General features: G+C 39.9%; 1 protein-coding gene across 6 annotated transcripts in view; it reads right to left on the bottom strand.

Annotated features, from left to right (window-relative positions):
* trip12 (thyroid hormone receptor interactor 12) overlaps window positions 1-23,882 on the bottom strand; it is a 70,988-nt gene that overhangs the window by 22,364 nt on the left and 24,742 nt on the right. For all 6 annotated transcript variants that reach the window (XM_017465691.3, XM_017465695.3, XM_017465692.3 and 3 more), the window contains 16 exons: window positions 20,871-20,976; window positions 20,538-20,668; window positions 18,003-18,086; window positions 15,723-15,809; window positions 15,225-15,376; window positions 12,891-12,926; window positions 12,497-12,592; window positions 12,246-12,338; window positions 11,817-11,978; window positions 10,458-10,526; window positions 10,149-10,314; window positions 9,805-9,922; window positions 8,777-8,933; window positions 7,029-7,182; window positions 5,677-5,902; window positions 2,413-2,531 (listed from right to left, as the gene is read on the bottom strand). In XM_017465691.3, the coding sequence (XP_017321180.1) occupies window positions 2,413-2,531; window positions 5,677-5,902; window positions 7,029-7,182; window positions 8,777-8,933; window positions 9,805-9,922; window positions 10,149-10,314; window positions 10,458-10,526; window positions 11,817-11,978; window positions 12,246-12,338; window positions 12,497-12,592; window positions 12,891-12,926; window positions 15,225-15,376; window positions 15,723-15,809; window positions 18,003-18,086; window positions 20,538-20,668; window positions 20,871-20,976 (1,956 nt within the window). The remainder of the gene's footprint in view (window positions 1-2,412; window positions 2,532-5,676; window positions 5,903-7,028; window positions 7,183-8,776; window positions 8,934-9,804; window positions 9,923-10,148; window positions 10,315-10,457; window positions 10,527-11,816; window positions 11,979-12,245; window positions 12,339-12,496; window positions 12,593-12,890; window positions 12,927-15,224; window positions 15,377-15,722; window positions 15,810-18,002; window positions 18,087-20,537; window positions 20,669-20,870; window positions 20,977-23,882) is intronic.

The following is a 23,882-nucleotide window of genomic DNA, read 5'->3' as shown; positions in this document are numbered from 1 at the left end:
GCCTCCACACCTCCTGAAGGAAAGAGATAGAGATATTATATATATATATATATATATATATATATATATATATATATATATATATATATATATATATATATATATATATATATATATATATATATATATATATATATATACACACACATATATACACACACACACACACACATATATACACACACACACACATACATATATACACACACACATTTATTTATTTACAGTATCTCACAAAAGTGAGTACACACCTCACATTTTTTAAATATTTGATTATATCTTTTCATGTGACAACACTGAAGAAATGACACTTTGCTACAATGTAAAGTAGTGACTGTACAGCTTGTGTAACAGAGTAAATTTGCTGTCCCCTCAAATTAACTCAACACACAGCCGTTAATGTCTAAACCGCTGGCAATAAAAGTGAGTACACTTATTAGTGGAACCATGTCCTGTGGTCTGATGAGACCAAGATAAACTTATTTGGTTCAGATGGTGTCAAGCGTGTGTGGCAGCAATCAGGTGAGGAGTACAAAGACAAGTGTGTCTTGCCTACAGTCAAGCATGCTGGTGGGAGTGTCATGGTCTGGGGCTGCATGAGTGCTGCCGGCACTGGGGAGCTACAGTTCATTGAGGGAACCATGAATGCCAACATGTACTGTGACATACTAAAGCAGAGCATGATCAGTATGCAGTATTCCAGCATGATAACGACCCGAAACACACCTCCAAGACGACCACTGCCTTGCTAAAGAAGCTGAGGGTGAAGGTGATGGACTGGCCAAGCATGTCTCCAGACCTAAACCCTATTGAGCATCTGTGGGGCATCCTCAAACGGAAGGTGGAGGAGCACAAGGTCTCGAACATCCACCAGCTCTGTGATGTCGCCATGGAGGAGTGGAAGAGGACTCCAGTGGCAACCTGTGAAGCTCTGGTGAACTCCATGCCCAAGAAGGTTAAGGCAGTGCTGGAGAATAATGGTGGCCCCACAAAATATTCACACTTTGGGCCAAATTTGGACATTTTCACTTAGGGGTGTACTCACTTTTGTTGCCAGCAGTTTAGACATTAATGGCTGTGTGTTGAGTTATTTTGAGGGGACAGCAAATTTACACTGTTACACAAGCTGTACACTCACTACTTTACATTGTAGCAAAGTGTCATTTCTTCAGTGTTGTCACATGAAAAGATATAATCAAATATTTTTAAAAAATGTGAGGGGTGTACTCACTTTTGTGAGATACTGTGTGTGTACATATATTTATTTATTTTAAATTGGGAGAGACCAACATGTGAATCAATCACTACATGGTGGGCAGCTCAAACACTGAAATTGTTCACCTTTCTAAATGAACACGAGCGTCTTTGTTAATAACTGTTTATAATGCCATTGTATAATGCCAAAACTACTAGCACCTAGTTTGCTGAACATGGTATTACGGTGCTTGATTGGCCAGCCAACTCGCCTGACCTGAACCCCATAGAGAATCTGAGAGAGACACCAGACCCAACAATACAGACGAGCTGAAGGCCGCTATCAAACCAATCTGGGCTTCCATTAACACCTCAGCAGTGCCATAGGCTGATTGCCTCCATGCCACGCCGCACTGATGCAGTAATTCGCGCAAAAGGATTACAGTCCTGACCGAGTATTGAGTGCACAAATTAACATACTTTTCAGAAGGTTGACATTTCTGTATTACAAATTCTTTATTCTAATATTTTGAGATACTGGATTTTTGATTTCCATGAGCCATAAGCCATAATCAAGATTAAAACAAAAAAAAGCTTGAAATATTTCACTGTGTGTGTAATGAATCTAGAATATATGAAAGTTCCACTTTTTTAATTAAATTAGAGAAGGGGGGGACGGGGGGACTACTTTTCCATGATGTTCTAATTTTTTGAGATGCACCTGTGCAGATGTTTAGCTCTTATTGTGTGGATAAAGAAATGGGGAAGCTCCAGTAAACTTTTTCTTTAAAACCGATTTAATGATCTAACTGGCAGTAGCGTTTAATCAGCCTTCAAGCAAACCGAGACAGTGCACTCCAGTGTATTCCATGTATAAAAGTTCATTAAATGTCTCCCTGCATGGTTTTATTGCAGGGAGAAAATCTGATCTGAATGCAATGTTGTAACTGGATTTAGCCAGACACAGTAAAACGGTCTTAATCATGCAGCATGTAAATCCTGAACAGCTCTCCAATGCAAGGAATAGGATAAGCATGAAGATCTAGCATGCTTCGATTGAACTCGGCCTAACTTGTATGTCACAAAGATTCCACTGGAAAGAATAATTACCCAACATTATCACTTCCTATAGGCATTGGCACGGAAGACAGCAATTTGACCCACAGGCAAAACATCAGACTGCAAATTTAAGCAACACAACTGTGTGAACATCTTTACCTTCTCTCCTGAAGTACACACTGAACACATCAGGCAGCTTCTGCATGAGGATGTCAGCCATCTGCAGAGAGCCGACCACAATCTTCAGGTCTTGACTGGACAGCATGGAGGCTATGTGACTGTGGATGCACAAACACATACATGTTTTATACACACACGCATGGCATTGCTGTAAAGCACAAAAACACCTGCTGTACTTCCTGGAAAATGCACCCATTATGCTTTTTCAAATATTACCTTTCATGAGCTGTTTGTGAATGTAAAAAGTCTGCAAAAGTTTCAAAAAATCAAAGCGCAGGACAAACGGAGTTCTCGACTCCCAAAAGAAGGAACCTATTCTGAACAGCTGAAACGAGTCCTCTGTAATTCCAGACTTACTTCCTGTACTAACCTATGTAGGTTTGTAACAAAAAACCCCGCCTCAGGTCTTCATTGGCAGCTCGTGAACAACGTGTACTTTGACTCACCGTCAAACACTACCCTACAGTAGTTGCGTCCTGAAAGAGTTAGGTTCGTGTCTAGAAGACGTTGTTTTCTGCGCTGCAAAAGCACTTTGCATGGACTCCCAAAGGATGAGGATGTAAAGCATCAGTGGTTGGAATTAATTTTTAAAATGATACCAAAGCAGTTCAACTCCGACCTTCATTTGTGTTCCCGTCATTTCACAGGCGACTGCTTCTCAAATCTAGCTGAAGACAACGCGGGACTTGTGAAACAATTACTCGTTAAAGATGGGGCTGTACCCACTTTATTTGGACCATCTTGTGCCTCTGGATCACAACCTGTAAGTATGATTAATTATTTACGTAAATATTTTCTACCAAGTGTTCCAAATGCATTTCTTTGTGTTGTATACGTGTACAGCCAGTGCACAGCTGTAGGCCTCCGCTAACAGGCTAACTCATGTTACTGTCAAACTACATTTAAACGTACCACTGAGAAACGTCCTGTTCTTGTCATGTCATAGCGATGGTGGCTTGGGTTGATCTTATGATGCATCACTATCGGACTCGGGCTCAAATTGATACGGTAAAATGACGACATTATTACTGAGCTAAAATTCAGATGTGGTAATGGCCATTCTGACACATGCTGTAAGCGGCAGACCAATCACAACAGACTGGGACATCTGACAAATCAGTACAGAGTAGGCTCTCTGAAAGTCAGAGTTTAAAGTGAACGGTTCCTTGAGAGAGTCGTTTGAGGCACAGAAAAATAGGTGATGCTGCAATTTAAATTATGAGAAAATGAAAGTGTTTTTTGACCTTGAATGCATGAAAACCTATTGTATGAGACCTCAAACAAAACTAGGCACTTTTTATATAGCATAATAAGGGCACTTTCATGTAAGTGTGACAATTGGATGAATTCTGTCTGATTATTGTGCAACCCATGATCATGGTTTTCAGTGTCTGCTTACACAGGACAACACGTAAAGCAACAATCCACCCTGAACAGAACAACTCGCATATTATTCCAAAATACGTGTGTGAGATAATGGCTTTCAAGATTTATTTTGGAACAAAAAAGTGAGTTTATGTTTTCGGATGAACAAATTCTGTTCAAACACAAAACAAATCCATTACGCTCAATATCTTATAGTCTGCTGACTAGCCAAGCTGATTTGGTGTCCCACAGTTGTGTGTAATTGTTTGCATAAGCCAAACCAAAAGGTGGGGGGGGGGGGGGGGGGGGGGACAAAACAAAAAACAACTTTCCACCAGATTTATAAAAGCTTTGTGAACATTGATTTTTCCCCCACCCACAAAACTCCATAAAAGGTCACGTGCACGGACAGGAGTCACGAAATAAACAGTGAGATGTAAAGGCTGAAAGGCAGAAGTGGAAATTATTTGAGAAATATCTAATACTTGATATTAATAATAATAATAATAATAATAATAATAATAATAATAACAACAACAACAACAACAATCATCATCATGAGCCAAACTATCCCGTCAGTTAAGGCATTTGTTTCCTTTGTCATAGTTAAAAGATCCGTTTTATTTGTCTTCATTTACGGGTTTTATGTTGGCTCACTTTTGATATTTTTCATATTCTTTAATTAATGGCAATGATATAAAAGGACTGGGTTCAGAAATCTTTCCTTGATGGTATTTTTAGTCCCAGACCTAGTGAACTAGGCATGAGGATGTATTCATACAGACTACAAAGCACTACTGTAAGTTGCTTTGGGCAAGGGCATCTGCTAAACACTGTAAATATAATAAAAGTAAGCTATACAATCTCAACAGTATATTACTTTATACATACATATACACACACACACACACATATATATATATATACATATATATATATATATATATATATATATATATATATATATATATATATATATATATATATATATATATATATATATATATATATATATATATATACACACACACACACACACACATTTTTATATTATATATATATATATATAAAATGTGTGCAGAAATCCATGTAACTTGTGTGGTTTGAACTTTACATTAGTCAGTCTTCTTATATGTAAAAATTCACACACAATCAGGAGCCAAAGGTTTTCATGAATTTACATGAATTTCGTGAATATCAAATTTCTTGTTTACATCATCGTACGAACAATTTTACGAAAAAATCTGTTTATATACAGCTTGATAAATGAGGCCAGTTCTTGCCAACTCCGAACAAATGCATCTTATCCCATGTAGTTTACAATTGCGTTCTGGAACTACGATTCAGCTCTTTTTTTAATCTCCCATAATTCTAATGACATTGGGACTAACGCTCATTCTTTTTGTGAAACCCAACAATTATCGCTTGTGTTTGAGATCACTGAAAAGTGTTCATCTATGAAACGCCATTTTAACTGAGCTAGCAATGACATCAGCATCTTTTTCAAGGGAACAATAGAATAAGCTCCAGCATCACCATGCGTAAATATTCCCATATAAACATGTGTTTCAACAACAGGGTTCGGTGCGCTATAGCAAAGCGGTAACGATTCAACCATTTCAGATTTAACTGTCGCTTTGTAATGTTTCAGATATCAGAATGAAGCATATGGAACAATTCGTTAGGGAGTTTTGGGAAAGTAGCCTCTACTTGGCCAGATACCAAACAGTGCTCAGTGCCACGTACAAACACGAACCACTCCATCTTTCTTTGTCCAAACATATCTATTATTTGTTTGGCTTATCTCACACACACACACACACACACACACACACACACACACACACACAGTCATGCTGAGGTGTGAAAGAGACTGACCTGGAGACGGCATGGTTGCGCAGCACGTCCTTGAGCAGCTCGGAGTCTGAGAAGTATATGATGCGCAGGATGGCTCTGAGGCACTTGTGTCTGACGGCGGGGCCGGCTGAGGAGCTGTAGACCTCATATAGCACGCCAAACAGAGTCTTAATAAAGCAGCGTGCTAGCTCCGCCTCTTCCCGCATCAGCTCAGCACGCGCATCCTCACCACGCACCTCCACATGGCCTGGGGTTGAAGTAGACAATGACGCAAAGGGAGATTATATAAATGAGCATTTTGTTAGACTCACAGGAAATTATTATGTTTAAGATATTACGCAGAGGCTAGCTGTTAAAGTAAGAGAGAATCCACGACTAGGCCTGCGTTACACGATTTTAACACACGACATGGAGACAAAGAACCATCTGACGTGAAGCGGAGTGCATTAAAACAAGGTAACGCACACGTTTCTGTGGATTATCCCGCTTATACTGTGGTCACTTCCCAGCATTGACAAGTTAAACCTGTCAGATGTTCACAGCGCGCATATATATATATATATATATATATATATATATATATATATATATATATATATATATATATATATATATATATATATATATATATATCCTGTTCCGCATATCTAATAATAATAATAACAATAATAATAATAATAATAATGAAGCTGCGAGTTTAATTCTGTGTTACTATGGTTACAGTGCATTCATTTAAAACGGTGATTAAACTGACCGGCACTATCTGTGGTACACACAGTTTTAAACGCACGCCTTCCAGCCAATCAGAATCGAGTACTCGGACAGACCATGGTATAACTACAGATATAATTACAAGGTACAGGTTGCAAGGTTTCAGAGACCTCTCCTGCCTCTGAGGTGAACTGCAATGAAAAAACATTAAGCAGCTATGTTCTGGCTTGAAATACTGACTCCAGCCAGATTCTTTTAGATTTATATAGGGCTGATAATGACACCAGGTGAACGTGCAAATGGTTTGTTGTAGCATGACGTGAAAAAAGCTAGCTATACACTGAAATAGTTAGATAACCATAAACAGCCAGCATAACAGCATTACCCTATCTGTAAAATAAAGCTAGCACGAGGGGTGGTCACTGAAACAACTAAACATTATCTACCTTGAGTATTTGCTATGATCGCTATATAGTTGGATTAAATACAAGGTATTAAAAATCAGCGATTTCTACACGGAGAGATTTATCAGTGTAGTAACATCATTTAAATATGTGAAAAGAGCTAACAAAGTTCCTCAGAGTCCTTTGGTAAAAATGAAAATCACACTGATAGGACAAGCAGCTCAATCTTTCGTTCTGAGTGTGTGTGAGAGTAAGTACCAGTGTTGGGGTTGATCAGGGGGTTGGGTTTCCTCTGAATTCCCCGTGCCGTTCCTGTGTCCTCATTGATCTGCTGCATAGAGTTGAAGTCAATGGTGTAAACTCGGCCGAGTGTTGAAAGGCTGATCTCGTCCTCGCCGTTCTGATGGGCCGTCTGATAGAGACAGACACACACGGAAAACGTGTTCTTTTACCTACTGTTTTCAGAGCAGTAACAAAATGAGTCCATAAAACAAGCGACAGCAAGTCACACATGGTCATGGGATGCGTCTGTAACTATACTGTACTAAAAGGTGTCAAAAACTCATCACTGTAATTTACTGCATTTTCTATTCGTTATACTATTTACATAGTACCGGATTACTTTGATCTACCTGTACAGGTAATGATGTAATTCTTATAAAACAGTTTGGATGGCCATCTAACTTTATTATAATCAAGTAGAATAAGATTAACAATGCTTGGAAACTAGTTAGCCAGATGATCTGCCACCCAGCTGTCCCCATTGTCCCAGGAACAGGCCTAGGGGATCTATTTATGCAGTACAGACCAAATATGACAAATATGTTGGTGAAAAAACAGGTTATGCTCTGGCCTAAGCCTGGGAGTTTACAGAAATATGCAGAAAATAAACTTCCTAAGGATACTAAAGTTACTAAATAAAGTACCTAGCTATACTAACGTCACTAAATAAACTTCCTAGGTATATTTCAGTTAATAAATAAACTACCTAGGTACATTAAACTTACTAAATAAACTACCTATGTATACTAAAGTTAATAAATAAACTACCCAGGTATACTAAAGTTAATAAATAAACTACCTAGGTGTATTAAACTTACTAAATAAACTACCTAGTTAAATTAAAGATATTAAAGTTAATAAATAAACTACCTAGGTATACTAAAGCTCTTTACCCAAAATGACCTTTGCAGAAAGCCTAGGCAAGAGTATAAAATTGGAGAAAAATCAATGACGTTATAGATTTATCATCTATTTTTGACTATTTGCCAGAATTCAGCCAAAGTGGCATCCAATAAGTCTTGCCACGATATCAGATACACTATATGGCGCAAAGTTTGCGGACACCTGACCAGCTCACCCAAATGTAATTCTTCCCCAGACTTTTGCTAGAAAGTTGGAAGTACACGATTGTATAAGAGGTCTCTGTATGCAGTAGTATTACAGTTTCCCTTCACAGGAACTAAAGGTCTGGCACAAACATATTCCAGCATGACATTGGCACCCCTGTGCACTAAACAAGGTCCATAAAGACACGGTTGGTGTGGAACAACCCCACTGAACACCTTTTGGATAAACCGGAACACTGACTGCGCCCCAAGCCTTCTCACCCGACATCAGTGCCTGACCTCACTAATGTGCTTGCGGCTGAGTGGGAGCACAAATCCCCACAGCCACACTCCAAAATCTAGCGGAAAGCCTTCCCAGAAGATTGGAGCTTATTATAACAGCAAAGAGGCATTAAATATGGAATAGGATGTTCAACGGGAACACATGGAGATGGTCAAATATTCACAAACTTTCAGCCACAGTGTATTATGGCAAAACAGGTACTTTACCTGCAGCTACGTAACCAGTTAAAAATAATTATATTCTATTCTACATTCTATTCTATCATACATCTATTCTATTCTACACGGTTTTAGAAACAACAAATTCAGAGGTACGTTTAGAAAGATAGGGACAGCAGCACTGTTTAAATCATTATACAAGCAGCACGTCTTTACCTCAATGATACGACTGTCTATGCGGTTGTACGGATGCCACAGGCCTCGGTCATCCCTCCACTGCCACACTGCGGCCTCTGTAGTGTGTGCGCTACCCTTCTTCAACATAGCATCTACAGCAAAAATGCCCTCTCTGGGGAGGCACGGCATCAGCTCACTAGAACACACAGATACAAGCTGGAACATTACTGGAGAAGTCTGTGGCTGTGAGCATACGCATACATGTAGGATACATGTACACATGGAATTTGCTTCAATTTAATATAAAGAAAATACGTTTGAACATTCTTATATCTCCGAGTGGCTAGTAAACATTGTGTTCAGTCTATTGTTAATCAAGCTTTGGGAATAGTCCACATAATTTTATTGATTTGAAGTTTAAGTGCACTTATACTCTCTCTCTCTAATAACTATTGAAATTCATTCAAGTAAATGTAATCTTTATCTCTGTGTATGATTTAGAGCGGGCCGAATTCTAGATCTAACGACCGGTATATAAAATAAATGAAAATTAACCGTTATTTTTATCTTATCAGTCAAATTTTGCGCTGTAAACATTGACAGCTTTAACTCATCAATGCTGGGAAGTGACCACGCTATAAGCGGGATAATCCACGACTAGGTGTGTTTTATGCCGTTTTAATGCACTTCCGCTTCGTGTCAGGTGGTTCTTTTCCTCCATGTCCTGCAGTAAAATCGCATAATGCACACGCAGTCATGGATTCTCTGTTACATAACAGATCGAGGTTGCTGTTAATGCACAAAGACGCGACTCAGAAAAACATGTAAAACTGATAGAATAAACAAAAATCTAATTTGGCTGGTGAAAACTCCAGTACATCAGTCTCGGACTGCTCATAAACAAGTACGCTTCTGTTTTATGTTAGGGTTTACGTTAAGGTTAAACTAAATATTACGAAAGCTGATTTTTCCACTAAGAAGTGCTAAAGACTGCAGTTTCAATATAGTTTCAAATCGCAGACCACTTCAGAAAACATAAATAGAAGATCTAATAAGTGGAAAAGTACCAGATAAGAGAAGTGAGCTCATAGAGTTCCTGGGGGCTTCTGGGAACAAGGTCGATTTGTTCCTGACAACTTCCATTAGACGCTCCACAAAGCAGGAAACGCAGTGTCTCTGCGATATCTGCTCTCACACACACACAAGCACATATATCATTAGTCCTATTAACATCTGTGTATTTCTTTTATTAGGGCATATTTAGTATTTGTGTGCGTGAGACAGAGGGGAGAGGGCGAGAGCGAGAGACTGGGAGAGAAGGGGGGGGGGGGGGGGGGGGGGGGCTACAAGTTAATGGTGTTAAACACAATATTCTGCTACTCATAATGAAACTGTACAGAGAGAGACCTACTCTGCTTCATCAGCTGCACAGCAAGGTTGGGGCAGTTGGAGCACATGAGGGAGAACATGCGCACCACCATGATGAACATGCCTGAACTCAGCACCGGCGGCGTCACCACCAGAAGCTGCTGGATGTTGGTAAGCAGATCGCGTGAAGCCACCTGCTGCAACAAATTCTACAGGTGGCAAAAGGTCCAACATTAGCATAATGTATGAGGAGATACAAAATGATGGATTTGGAGGCTGCTCCGGCAGCTCAGCGGCATTAGGTGCTACACACTGATTTAGCACGTTACCCTCGAACAAACATTTGCCTCACCTCTTCATGCTGAAAGTTGTCTACCAGCCGGGCGAAACAGAGACATGTGCTCTCCACTGATTTTTTATCCTGATTGAAAAAACATTAACAGGAGCAACATTAACAATCATTACACTATCAAGACGCCTTTTTTTTTTTTTTTTTTTTAACACAAAACACAGAATTGAATAAGAAAGTTATTTAGGTGACTCTACACACATAAAGGCATTACATAATATAGTTTGGTAGGCACGCGCAAATCACCACTACACAATGTACTGATATATTTAAAACACAAACATCAATCACTTCCACTGTGTTCCATTCAGGAAGTCTGCCTACACAGGGCACATACTCGCGCTATATATAATATCCACAGATAAATACATACACACACTCGTCAAAAGTTTAGACACTCATTCTTTATTTTAATTTTTTTTCCCCCTCCACATTTTAGAATAATAAAGTCCTCAAAACTCTGGAATAACTCACAGGGAACTATGGGAATTATGTTGTGATAAGAATCCAAAATAAATCAAAATAATTTAGTATGGATCTTCAAAGTAGACGCCCTTTTTGCATTACTAGAATTTCCAGAAATGTATTCTTGGCATTTTCTCAACTGATTTCTTGAGGAATCCCCCTGAGATGCTTTTTAAACAGTTTTAAAGGAGTTCCCACGATGCTGGACTCTTACTGGCTGCTTTACGGAATATTTCACTCCAAGTCATCCATTTTAAAAAAATGTTAGCTTTCTAATGAAAGAAATAAATATGTTGGCACAACTATATTTATCTACAACAGCGATTTCAAACATTTAATCATACACCTTCAGATCAAAAGGTTTTTAAGATCATGAGAAACAGTTAAGTCAATGTCTCCGAACTTTTGGCTAATAGCATGCGCATATATATATATATATATATATATATATATATATATATATATATATATATATATATATATATATATATATATATATATATATATACACACATACATACATATATATATATATATATATACATACATACACACACACACACAAAATACAAATATGTGCTTTCATTCTTCAGTGTTATGAGTCAGAGTACACTAAAATGTGTAAAAAGGAAAATGAGTCTCAAACTAGTAATATTTTTTCTGATGTTGAACACAACACGAGTACTGTTGAATGAATAACATGTCTTGAACTAACTAAGGGTGTACTCGCACCCCCTACCCCGCTGGCCTGCATTTCCATTGCGCTTTTCACATTATAGGCCTTAGCAAACTTACGTCATTACGACGCAACTTTATGTTCTAAAGAAATGCTAATGTGTCATGATGTGGTGAATATTGGCACATGCCCAGTTTAAAAAACAGTGTGTGTGTGTGTACCTGATGCGTGAGTCTCTGAGTGAGTAGAGGCAGCGAGTCGGCTACAAAGTGAAACTCGTCAGGTGTGATGCTCTGGCAGCAGTTAGCGGCAATGGCTAACGCGTTCCTCTGAGCATTAATACTGAAAAACTCCAGATACAGCAAACAGTCGGCCAAGCCGCCCTGTCGAGAGACAGTCAGACCAGGACAGATTGATAAGCGTCAAACAGACTGATCGGAGGCTGCAGTGTGTTTGTTCCACATTAGAAACGACGAAAGGAAAATTCACTTGGTGAGTTAATGTTTTCATATCATTCAGTTATCAGTAAGTAATAAGCATACAAAGCTTTAGTTATGAGGTCATCTCAATTTTTTTTGGTGGGGGGGAGTGGGGGGCGCACTAGCAGGTAAATCACGTTAAGGGCTACTAGCGGTGTCCTGTGTACTCACAGCCTGCAGGATGGCCTTGCTGTGTCTCCGTGAGAGCATCTCCAGCGCAGTGAGAGCTTGTTCGGCTACATCGATAAACTGGATCACCTGAAGCTACACACACAAAAAAAAATGTACATGTCATTTGTTGAGGCTGTATACTACTTTGACACTATTCACTACAGTGCTATAATGGTTTGGGATGAACGCCATTGAGAGACAACACCACACACACGCTGCATTTTTGAACCCGGGATTCAGTAGGCACTCACCTTTTCCAGGAAGACAGGAATGGCGTCTACAACTACTGCAGAAGAGCGTGGCAGTGCCTCCATCATGTAGGTTAGAGCACGAGATGCATGATTCATCTGAAAAGTAAATACACAGTTTTTTTTAAGATTGTTTCTCCTCCTTAACAAGCTCCATTTATATACAAACACACTGCGTCCACCCTGTGTTACAGATTAGAATGAAACTGACTGAACATCTGCAGCTCTGTTACTCTTTCTACCCTTGAAGCATCCAGGAATCATCAACACATGCTATGCTGATTTACAATACTTCCTACTGAAACGTAGCTAGTGTTACAGCAGAGGGCTGCCACTGGAGTACATTAGCTATACATAACATGCATAAAAGGCTGAATAAAGCAAAGCTCATACTCACAATATCAAAGTTATGCTCCATTTGTAACAGCGTTATCTGTGGGGGGGGGGGGGGGGGGGGGGGGAGAACACCAAAAGTCACAGGTGTTTAAAGAGCACGTTTGGAACTTGACTATCCTTAAAGGATTCTAGATAAACTAAAAAGATTCACATAACCTGGCAGGGTTGCACGGTATACCGGTATTACAGTAGTATCGTGATACTAAAGCTTCAAAAGACCGCCAACGCCACTGTATTTATTTATTTAAAATGGTAGTATTGTCAATACGGTAGTACTGTAAGTAACGTATGTGCAGCAGTTAATACTATTTTCAACACATCTCACAGCTATCAGATGAAATATGTGGCACGTTGAATTAGTTGCTTGTCAATAGGGTTGTGACGGTGAGGACATTTCCCACTGGTTAATCGACGTGCCACAACGCCACTAATACCAGTACCACTGGCGGGGGAAGGGGAAGGCGAAGGGAGGGGCGCTTTTCCCTCTTGTCCCCTTGCTTTTAAATCGCTTATGAATGCCCGTGCGGCTATGCGCATTTCGCTTTTAGGGCAATTGCTTGAATGGTGGGTTCATTATTATTCTTAATGAAACAACAACAAAACAGTACAATGATGAACTTTTATTAACCAAACGAATACACACAGTGTACACCATGCTGCAACTCCGACTCATTCGGCTCACGCTGGATTGAGCAGACATGTTCCATTTTTAATTGTAGCGTCCGTTCTCTATCTGAGCTAAATGATTTTTATTACTGTAAAAAAAAAGAAAATGACAGTGGGGGCGGTCTTTCAGACCATCACAGCAAGCCCATTTGCCAAGTGTATGACTGCTCTGGAGGTTTCCCAATAGCTAGTTATTCATTCTCATTAATAAAGTACAACCCCTGGCAAAAACGATGGAATCACCACACTTTGAGGACGCACACCCAGCTTTATTACTTCGTAGTAAATAAACAAATCACAAATATGACAAAACAATTTTTGTTTAATAGCTGAACATTCTGGCTTTTTTCAAACATAACATAAATAAACTAAATTCAATAGTTTTAATTAATGGCATATTCTTTTTCCAGATCAAGTAGAAGAGAAGAAATTATGGAAACATCAAAAAACCTAAAACAATCACAATTAGTACTTTGTTGCTCCTCTGGTTTTTATGACAGCCTGAAATCTTTGAGGCATGGACTTCACTAATTCTCCATGAACCTGGCTCCAACTTTCTCGAATAGCGGTTGAAAGATCAGCTTTGCAGGATGGAGCCTTATCATAGACACATTTCCACCAGATTGAGATCCGGGCTGTTACCTGGCCATGTCATTACGTTGATGTGCCTTTCCTGAAGAAAAGCTTTAACACTCTTTGCTCTGTGGGAAGATTGATTATCATCCTGAAAAGTGGCTTCATCAGCAAACCTATTTTCTATCAGTGAAATGAGAAAAGTGTCCAAACTTTCAATGTACACCTGTGCATTGACTGTCGAGGTCTCCCCTGGTCCTTTACCTGACATGCGACCCCATATATAGGGGAAATTTGATTGTTTTCTTTAGGCAGTCATCTTTATATGTTTCATTAGAACAGCACCAGACAAAAGTTTCAGCATCATCTCCTTGGCCAACGCAAGATTCGTGATTCATCACTAAATATCACTTTGATCCAATCATCCACACTCCATGATTGCTTCTCTTTAGCCCACAGTAACATTCTTTTCTTCTATTTAGGTGTTAGTGCTGGTTTTCATTTGGCATTTCTGTATGTAAATCCCATTTCATTCAGCTGATTTCTTACAGTTCGAGTTTTCCATCCTGAAGCTTTGACATCTTCCTTGGTATACCCGTATGTTTATCTTTTACAACCTTCCCATTTTGTTTATACTTGCACCAAATTTTAGACACAGCTGACTGGGAACAACCGACATTTTTTTTTTTGCCACACTCAGTGTTAGATTTCCTTCTTGACAGTTTTACAATCCTTTCCATTGTTTCAATCGACAACTCTCTTGTTGGGGTCACGCTTCCTTTCAAAAAGTTCAAGGTTAAGGTCTGTAAGAACGCTCTTTTAACTGGAAACAAATTTGCATTTAAGATTTATTTGTTTTAGAAATTTTAATTTGTTTGAGGTATGTTTCAGAAAGCGCGAATGTTCAGCTATGAAACAAAAACGGTTTTGTGTCATATCAGCGTTCTGTTTATTTGCTACGAAGTAAAAAAGCCGGGTGAGCATCCTTCAAGTGTGGCCATTTCATCATTTTTGCCAGGGGTTGTATTCAGAGGAAAATGCGGTTTGTCTGTTTTCATTTATATCTATCCATGTACTTCTGTAAATTTGGACTGACCAAAGCGGGTACAACACTCTTCACAGGAAATCCTCCCAGTGTCTCCTCGTTCCCCATCACCAACAGCTGGCACATTTCTATCGCTGCCTGTAGCTGCTGAGACTCGTCCCCCGTTGCCTGCAGACCCTGCAGCAGCTGCTGAGCCTTCGAACCTGCAAACACACACACTTAAACTGCTTATTATGATAAATGGCATAATCTGTTCATCACAATACACAGGGTTTGAAAAAGTAGCCGGGCATAACGCTTTAACGTTGGCGAACAGGTAAGCTGCTAACTGGATCAAGAGAACTTAGTTGGCATGGCAAACTCAGAGGATGAACAATACATACACAATAACAAAGGCAAACTCATCAAGTTGCAAAATTATAAAATGTACAAAATTACTTTTTGAAAATTTTCACCTGATGCATGAGCTTTATTAAAACTCGAAGCATCTACATTTATTCTGTAAAGGAATTTTTAATATTCATGAACGACACACAGACAGATGCTCACTTGCTCCAGTGCCGATGGTACGATGGAACAGTTGGGACATGCGAGGTCCAAAAAGGTGAGGGGGCAGACCACGTGCCTCCAGTAGAGCTGTACACAATAAAACACATAGACAATTAACTCAAAGATGAAACTCCAACTGCAGCACAGAGGAAATGCAAGACACAGTCTATTAGGGCTGCAACTAACGATCATTTTCATAATCGATAAGTTGGCCGATTATTTTTTCCCCCGATTAATGAGATTGGGGGGGGCGGGGGGCGCAAATTTTCAGTACCATTTTTCCGTATATTTAAAATAAAATCCACACACAGAGTTACAAATACAAACTTCAGACTAAAACTTTACATGACTATGTATATTTACTTTTTTTATTTTATATATATATATATATATATATATATATATATATATATATATATATATATATATATATATATATATATATATATATATATATATATATATATATATATCTATCTTCATGTGACAACACTGAAGAAATGACACTTTGCTACAATGTAAAGTAGTGAGTGTACAGCTTGTGTAACAGTGTAAATTTGCTGTGCCCTCAAAATAACTCAACACACAGTCTAAACCACTGGTAACAAAAGTGAGTACACCCCTAAGTGAAAATGTCCAAATTGGGCCCAATTAGCCATTTTCCCTCCCTGGTGTCATATGACTTGTTAGTGTTACAAGGTCTCAGGTGTGAATGGGGAGCAGGTGTGTTAAATTTCGTGTCATCGCTCTCACACTCCCTCATACTGGTCACTGGAAGTTCAACAAGGCACCTCATGGCAAAGAACTCTCTGAGGATCTGAAAAAAAGAATTGTTGCTCTACATAAAGATGGCCTAGGCTATAAGAAGATTGCCAAGACCCTGACATTGAGCTGCAGCACGGTGGTCAAGACCATACAGCGGTTTAACAGGACAGGTTCCACTCAGAACAGGCCTCGCCATGGTGGACCAAAGAAGTTGAGTGCACGTGCTCAGCGTCATATCCAGAGGTTGTGTTTGGGAAATAGGCGTATGATTGCTGCCAGCATTGCTGCAGAGGTTGAAGGGGTGGGGGGGTCAGCCTGTCAGTGCTCCGACCATACGCCGCACACTGCATCAAATTGGTCTGCATGGCTGTCGTCCCAGAAGGAAATGTCTTCTAAAGATGATGCACAAGAAAGCCCGCAAACAGTTTGCTGAAGACAAGGAGACTAAGGAGATGGATTCCTGGAACCATGTCCTGTGGTCTGATGAGACCAAGATAAACTTATTTGGTTCAGCTGGTGTCAAGCGTGTGTGGTGGCAATCAGGTGAGGAGTACAAAGACAAGTGTGTCTTGCCTACAGTCAAGCATGGTGGTGGGAGTGTCATGGTCTGGGGCTGCATGAGTGCTGCTGGCACTGGGGAGCTACAGTTCATTGAGGGAACCATGAATGCCGACATGTACTGTGACATACTGAAGCAGAGCATGATCCCCTCCCTTCGGAGACTGGGCCGCAGGGCAGTATTCCAGCATGATAACGTCTTTTACCTTGCTAAAGAAGCTGAGGGTGAAGGTGATGGACTGGCCAAGCATGTCTCCAGACCTAAACCGTATTGAGCATCTGTGGGGCATCCTCAAACGGAATGTGGAGGAGCACAAGGTCTCTAACATCCACCAGCTCTGTGATGTCATCATGGAGGAGTGGAAGAGGACTCCAGTGGCAACCTGTGAAGCTCTGGTGAACTCCATGCCCAAGAGGGTTAAGGCAGTGCTGGAGAATAATGGTGGCCCCACAAAATATTCACACTTTGGGCCCAATTTGGATATTTTCACTTAGGGGTGTACTCACTTTTGTTGCCTGCGGTTTAGACATTAAAGGCTGTGTGTTGAGTTATTTTGAGGGGACAGCAAATTTACAGTTATACAAGCTGTACAGTCACTACTTTACATTGTAGCAAAGTGTCATTTCTTCAGTGTTGTCACATGAAAAGATATAATCAAATCTTTACAAAAATGTGAGGGGTGTACTCACTTTTGTGTGTGTGTGTATATATATATATATATATATATATATATATATATATATATATATATATATATATATATATATATATATATATATATATATATATATATATATATATATATATATATATACACACACACACATATACACATGCATACACACACACCCCTCATAGCGTGTACTGCAAGAAAGGGTTGATAACATCACTTTTGCTGGATGTTTGGGTGAAAAGTTCTGTCGCCTAAAGTAAAACTGGATAAGAGTGAGTGTTACCTTGCAATCGGCCCATTTCTGAGTCATCCGATTCGCTCTCTCCGGAAGTGGTCATCCCAACAGCACCAGCTACTGAACTGGAGGCTAGAGAGAGAGAGAGAGAGAGAGAGAGAGAGAGAGAGAGAGAGAGAGAGAGAGAGAGAGAGAGAGAACAGATAAGATAGCTGAAATCCTCAGCTGTATGTGTGAATATACTGCATGTGAGTGGACACTTGCTGTAATATTCAACTTGCACAATATCTTCACCGTGACCACCTGACCTTAGTTAGTTCACATGGACACATTTAGCTTGCTAACATAAGAAGGTGCACGTGAGCAGATGCAACTAATAGGCCTGACCATCTGTGCTACCAAAGCTAACCACTTCACTCCTGCTTGATTTGAATCCAAGTGAAGAAGCCAGTGAGTACATTTACATGCGTTTATTAATCGGAATTTGGCAATATTCAAATTAGCACAGAGTCGGGTAAACGCCACGATCCGATCAAGACTGATTCCCCAAATTCCGATTCCTGCCCCTGGAATATTCCTGTTTTAATCTGAAATGTGTTGCACGTAGAGCTGCACAATTATGGCCAAAATGATCACCACGATTTTTTTGATCAATATTGAGATCACGATTATTCATTGATTTTTTTAGGGACAACATATTTTTATTGCACTTTCACATTTAAATAAACAGACCACTGCTTTCACCTCCATGTTGTGCTACATTCCTGCAAATGTACAAATCTTTGCATCAAATTAGACTGATCCTTAAAGTGGATCATCTTGTAGAAGCAAAATCTCAATAAAATTGTACCTAAAATATAGGATAAGTAAAAATAAAAATACCATCAACCAAATGAAAACAATTCAGGCGTATGCAGAATAGGCAATAACAGTGTTTACAGGAGGAGAGACGCAGACAAATCACCCAATAGAGTGGTGCAGGGACGACGTCATTTTGTACCGGAACCTGGAAGTTATCATCACACCGGTTCCCTCGACAAAAACCCAATAGGATTTTCCCATAGACTTTTGGATTATCTAATAAAATAAGCTCTGTGATCAACAAAAGTTTACAATACTAACACGTTTTGTCCATCAAGATATTTTTCACAAATGAACACAAATGTTATGAAGTTTGAACCCTAAATACAATCGCCAGAAATAAAAAGCTAACCGTGTGCTATAAACGAACTACACCACGGTCGCTCGACTTCAACGTCACCATCACCAAGCAACTTTTACAAACTTGATTTAAAAACATTGTCCATAATATGGATTCACCCTGTGGTGAATCTTCAGCCACGTTTTTTTGGGAATTGTGCACAGCATACCTGAACCAGTTTATCTGCAAAGACTTTTCCTGTTTGCATGATGACGTTTAATATCCCTGACAACGTCTGTAATTTCATACAGCAACTTGTTAGGATCAAAATCCCATTCAAAAAACCCATTGACTTCGGGACAATGGAACCGAAGGGCTAAAATGCTAACCCATTTCCGGGTTTTAGCATACACAATGACATCATCCCTGCGCCATTCTATGGTGATTTGCTGTCAGTTTAGGAAGCGCTTGATTTGATATGCAGCAGAGGTTTCTATGAGCGGAGGACGGACTTTAAATGTAAATATCGCAGTCAATCATGTTCATGTAATCGTGGGCAGTCAAAATCGAAATCAAGATCAATTCTCGATTAATTGTGCAGCCCTAGTTGTATGTAAACACCTCGTTCAGAAAATCTCCTGGGAAACAACAGTGGGAAATTAAAAGCGCGTGTGTAGACCGGCCTACTTACAACCACCATGTATACAGGAATACTCAAAATGCCTGTACACATAAACGTTGTATTTGCAATATTGCTGCAATGCGAATATAGACCTTGAACGGAATTTGGTGTACATGTAAACGTCGTCATTGAGGAATTGTGTGGAAACGAGTCATGAGGTGGTCTTAGGGATGCCACCAGAGTTCTGACGTACTCCAATCTCACAGTCAGCAACTCATTTAGGCATTGGAGGAGTTTTTTCTTTTTTCTGCCAGACAGCTCTCGTGCTAATTTTCATGAGATACCAGGATTTGGAGATCCTGACCCCCAGACCCACCGCCTGGGATGTCTCCAGGTGAAAGCTTGTGCAGTGTGTACGGCTTGTCTATATTCATGTCACATAATTTAAAAGGGCTCGTGATTGGAGATTCTGTCTGGCGAACTCGTAACATGAATATAAACATGTTAGTTTAGTGTATGTACGGTTGTTTCCAATGGAATTTTAAGTCCAGTCAGTTTAGTTTCCATTAACTAAATAACCTCCCGATGTCGGTATGAACATTAAAAGAGATGCTACAGAATACGATCGCATTTTCTTCATTACATTATATATAAAGTACCTGAGAGCAGTGTTTACGTGTCAAACTGGACATTCTTTAGAGCACGGATGTTTAAAATGCAATATCAGCCAATCGCAAGGCTCAGGACTCCTGCGGGACGCTAGCAGTGATGTACAAGTCACTGTACAAAATATCACGTAACACACTGTGTGTGTGCACACCTGAAGCTCCCTGCGGTGTCTCCTCTGTGCGTGATGAATTGGCTCCATCCTGATTGTTGTCGTTTTCGGCCATTTTGTCCTGTCGGCGAGTTTCAGCTGCACCACGCTTCCCTAAACCTGAACCTCGCCGACTACAGACAGAGAGAGAGCGAGAGCGAGAGAGAGAGAGAACAGATAAGATAGCTGAAGTCCTCAGCTGTATGTGTGAATACAGTGCATGCATGTAATGGAATCCGTCCCAAACTGTTAACAATGGGGACATGATCTAATGTAGCATCTCATTCTCATACACACACACCCCCCCACCCTGACACATGGAGCACACCGTGTTACCTGGTGCTGGCGCAGGAGCCCGTGGTCTTTTGTCGTGTGCTCCTCCTAAAGCTGGGGAGTTCTGCAGGGGGAGACTCACTTCGCTTCTTATTGGACTTTCTCAGACCTGACACACACACACACACACACACACACACACACACACACACAGTCAGTGGTATTCCTTGAAGCTAAACAGGCATGAGTTCATATTAGTGTCTGAGCACTAATGTTAATCTGCAAGGAATATTAATTAACAGTAGCAGAACTCGCTGGAGAAACGCACCCGTGTCTCTTTGACTCCTGTAAAGTTTACAAATCTGCGCACACAAACTATTTCAGAAACATCAAGTTGTGTAATCATTCGCTCAATCCGCTTTTTAGTTTATTTACATCTAAATCATTTACATGTGTACTATAAATCGGAGACGGTCGCACCTGGTCAGACGATGATCAGGTAAATGAGAGGAACTAGAACTCTGCTGCACTACACTGACAATTCAATTAGTTTACAAACATTAACAGGGAGAAAGTTAGAGGAGTTACAGAGCGCTCTCACGGCTATTAGTCATCCAGATGCGAGCAAAACTGATGCATCCACGTTAATCTGGATAGGCCTGAAAACCAGAGTTTTATTTTATAACGCTGTCCGGCTATGTTGGCATCTTGAAACATTTTCCAAAAACTGCTCGTTCACACTGAAAGCGCCTAAAAATGTAAGAAGAAATGTAAGAAGCTTTGGCCTGCGTCATTTCCCTTCGGGGTTTATTTAAAAACCCAAACTGAAGGATGTACAAAGTGACATTAATCTTTAATAAAAGATAATCAATCTGGATAGCCGGCACAACTGCTGCAGTACATCGAGCACCATTTTGTTTTGGGTTTTTGTTTGTTGGAGCTAAATGGGTCACATGACAATTGTCACGTCACAATTTGACGTTTTCAGTCCACACAACACGAAAACTTTCATATTTATTATAATAATAATAATAATAATAATAATAACAATAATAATGTTTCATTTATATAGCACCTTCCCAGAGCTAGGATGCTTTACGATAGCAACACAATAACACAAACAATGTACAATCAGACAAACACAAAATGTGAAAAACAATGAACAATTAAAACAGAAAAAATGAAACACACAGTACTGTCACGGAGAGCAAAAAGCACAGCAACACATTAGGACAAGTAACAGTGAGAAAACATAAGTTTTAAGTAGAGATTTGAACTCGGAAATGGAGGTGATGCTGCAAAGAGTCAGAGGGAGTGAATTCCAGATCTTGAAAAGACCTGCCACCCAGAGTAGACAGACAGGAGTCAGAGCCTGGAGGACCTGAGAGAGCAGGCTGGGTTGTAGGGGAGAAGCAGTGCACTGAGATAGCAAGGTGCCAAACCGTGAAGTGATTTAAAGCACACCTATTATGGTTTTAAAATGTGCTTAATTTTGTTTTAAAAGGTCTCATACAATATAGTGTTTTTGACCTTGGATGCATGTAAATCTAACGTGCTCATAATTTAAACTGGAGCATTACCTTCCCCCCCCCAGGGTCACAAACGACTCGTTAAATGATCCGTTCTAAAGGATTCACTCTAAACTCCTCCTTTCAGAGACCATATTCTGCTCTGATTGGTCAGATATCCCAGTCTGTTGTGATTCGTCTACCACTGTCAGCGTGTGTCGAACAGGAAACGCCCACTACCATAACGAGTTTCAGCTCAATCTGTTCACAAGCAGCCAGTGAAGAACAGAGGTGGGGCTTTATGTTACAAACCTATGTAGGTTAGTACAGGAAGTAAGTCTGGAATTACTAACGACTCGCTTCAGCTTTTCAGAATCAGTTCCTTCTTTTGGGAGTCAATAATTCTGTTGTGTGCTTTTGATTTTTGAAACTTTGCACACTTTGTACATTCATAAAAAGCTCTAGCACACACTACATGGAAGGTAATATTTGAAAAAGCATAATAGGTGCACTTTAAATGTGAGCAGGATTATGTTATATTTGATGCGAAACGAAACCAGTAGCCAATGCAGTTCCCACAGGATCGGAGCAATGGGAGCTGAGCGATTGGTATGTATAAGAAGTCAAGTGGCAGAGTTTTGAAGACATTGCAACCTAGCAATAGAATTAGCAGCTAAACCAATGAGGAGAGAATTGCAATAGTCAAGCCGTGAGGATATAAATGCATGAACCAGTGCTTGAGACTAATGATGGGACGGACACAAGCAATGAAGTTTATAAGAGCTTCAAAAGGTGAAGGAGGGATCAAAGACGATGCCTAAATTTTGGCTTGTCTAGTATATGGCATCTCGCAGTATATGGTCACGCAGATGTCCTGACCATGTGCACGCTGGCATACAGTCAGTGTTAAAAGGAGCGTTAAAGTCATTTGAAATCCACAATAATATTTTGTATATTTATTTAAAAAATAAATAAATAAATAAATAAAGATAAAACAGAAAATCAAAAGACTTACCTCTGCACTCGCTCCGCGAGAGTCTCGATCTGAAAGCTACTGTAGCGACGGTTATTTTTAGCGTATTTTTAGCCTATTATTAGCACCGCACTGGGCTGAAACGTGAGCCCACCACAGCGACCTGAGAGACGTGGACGAGTGTCCATTCATCAGCGCACGCAGAAGGGAAGGTCAGGAAGGTTCACCTAGATTAGGTCTAAATGCTGTATTTAACAAACAAGCAACCTTGTGTTCGACTTTAGACGTTTGCCAACACTTTAGGCGTTTTCCACTGCGCAGTCACAAACAACTGGACCAGCCACGAAGCAACAGAATTTGAACCAATACACTTTCCAACTGAACCACCATTTTGTCGCAGCCGAAAACAGCTGATTAAAAGGCTAAACGATAACATCTACAACGTGACCACAAGTCAAGTATACATCAGTCCTGATTTACTGCATTAATAAATGATTGAACCTTTTCATTCAATCAGACAGAAATCAGATCCAGACTGAGTGTTTCACTTTATTCTGATTTTAAGTGTGCACATGAAGGAGCTTCATGTTTTCA

Source organism: Ictalurus punctatus, chromosome 4 (assembly GCF_001660625.3).
Source record: "Ictalurus punctatus breed USDA103 chromosome 4, Coco_2.0, whole genome shotgun sequence".
Lineage (NCBI taxonomy): Eukaryota > Metazoa > Chordata > Actinopteri > Siluriformes > Ictaluridae > Ictalurus > Ictalurus punctatus.
The sequence above is the reverse complement of the archived record's forward strand: the minus strand, read 5'-3'. Positions and strand labels throughout refer to the sequence as shown.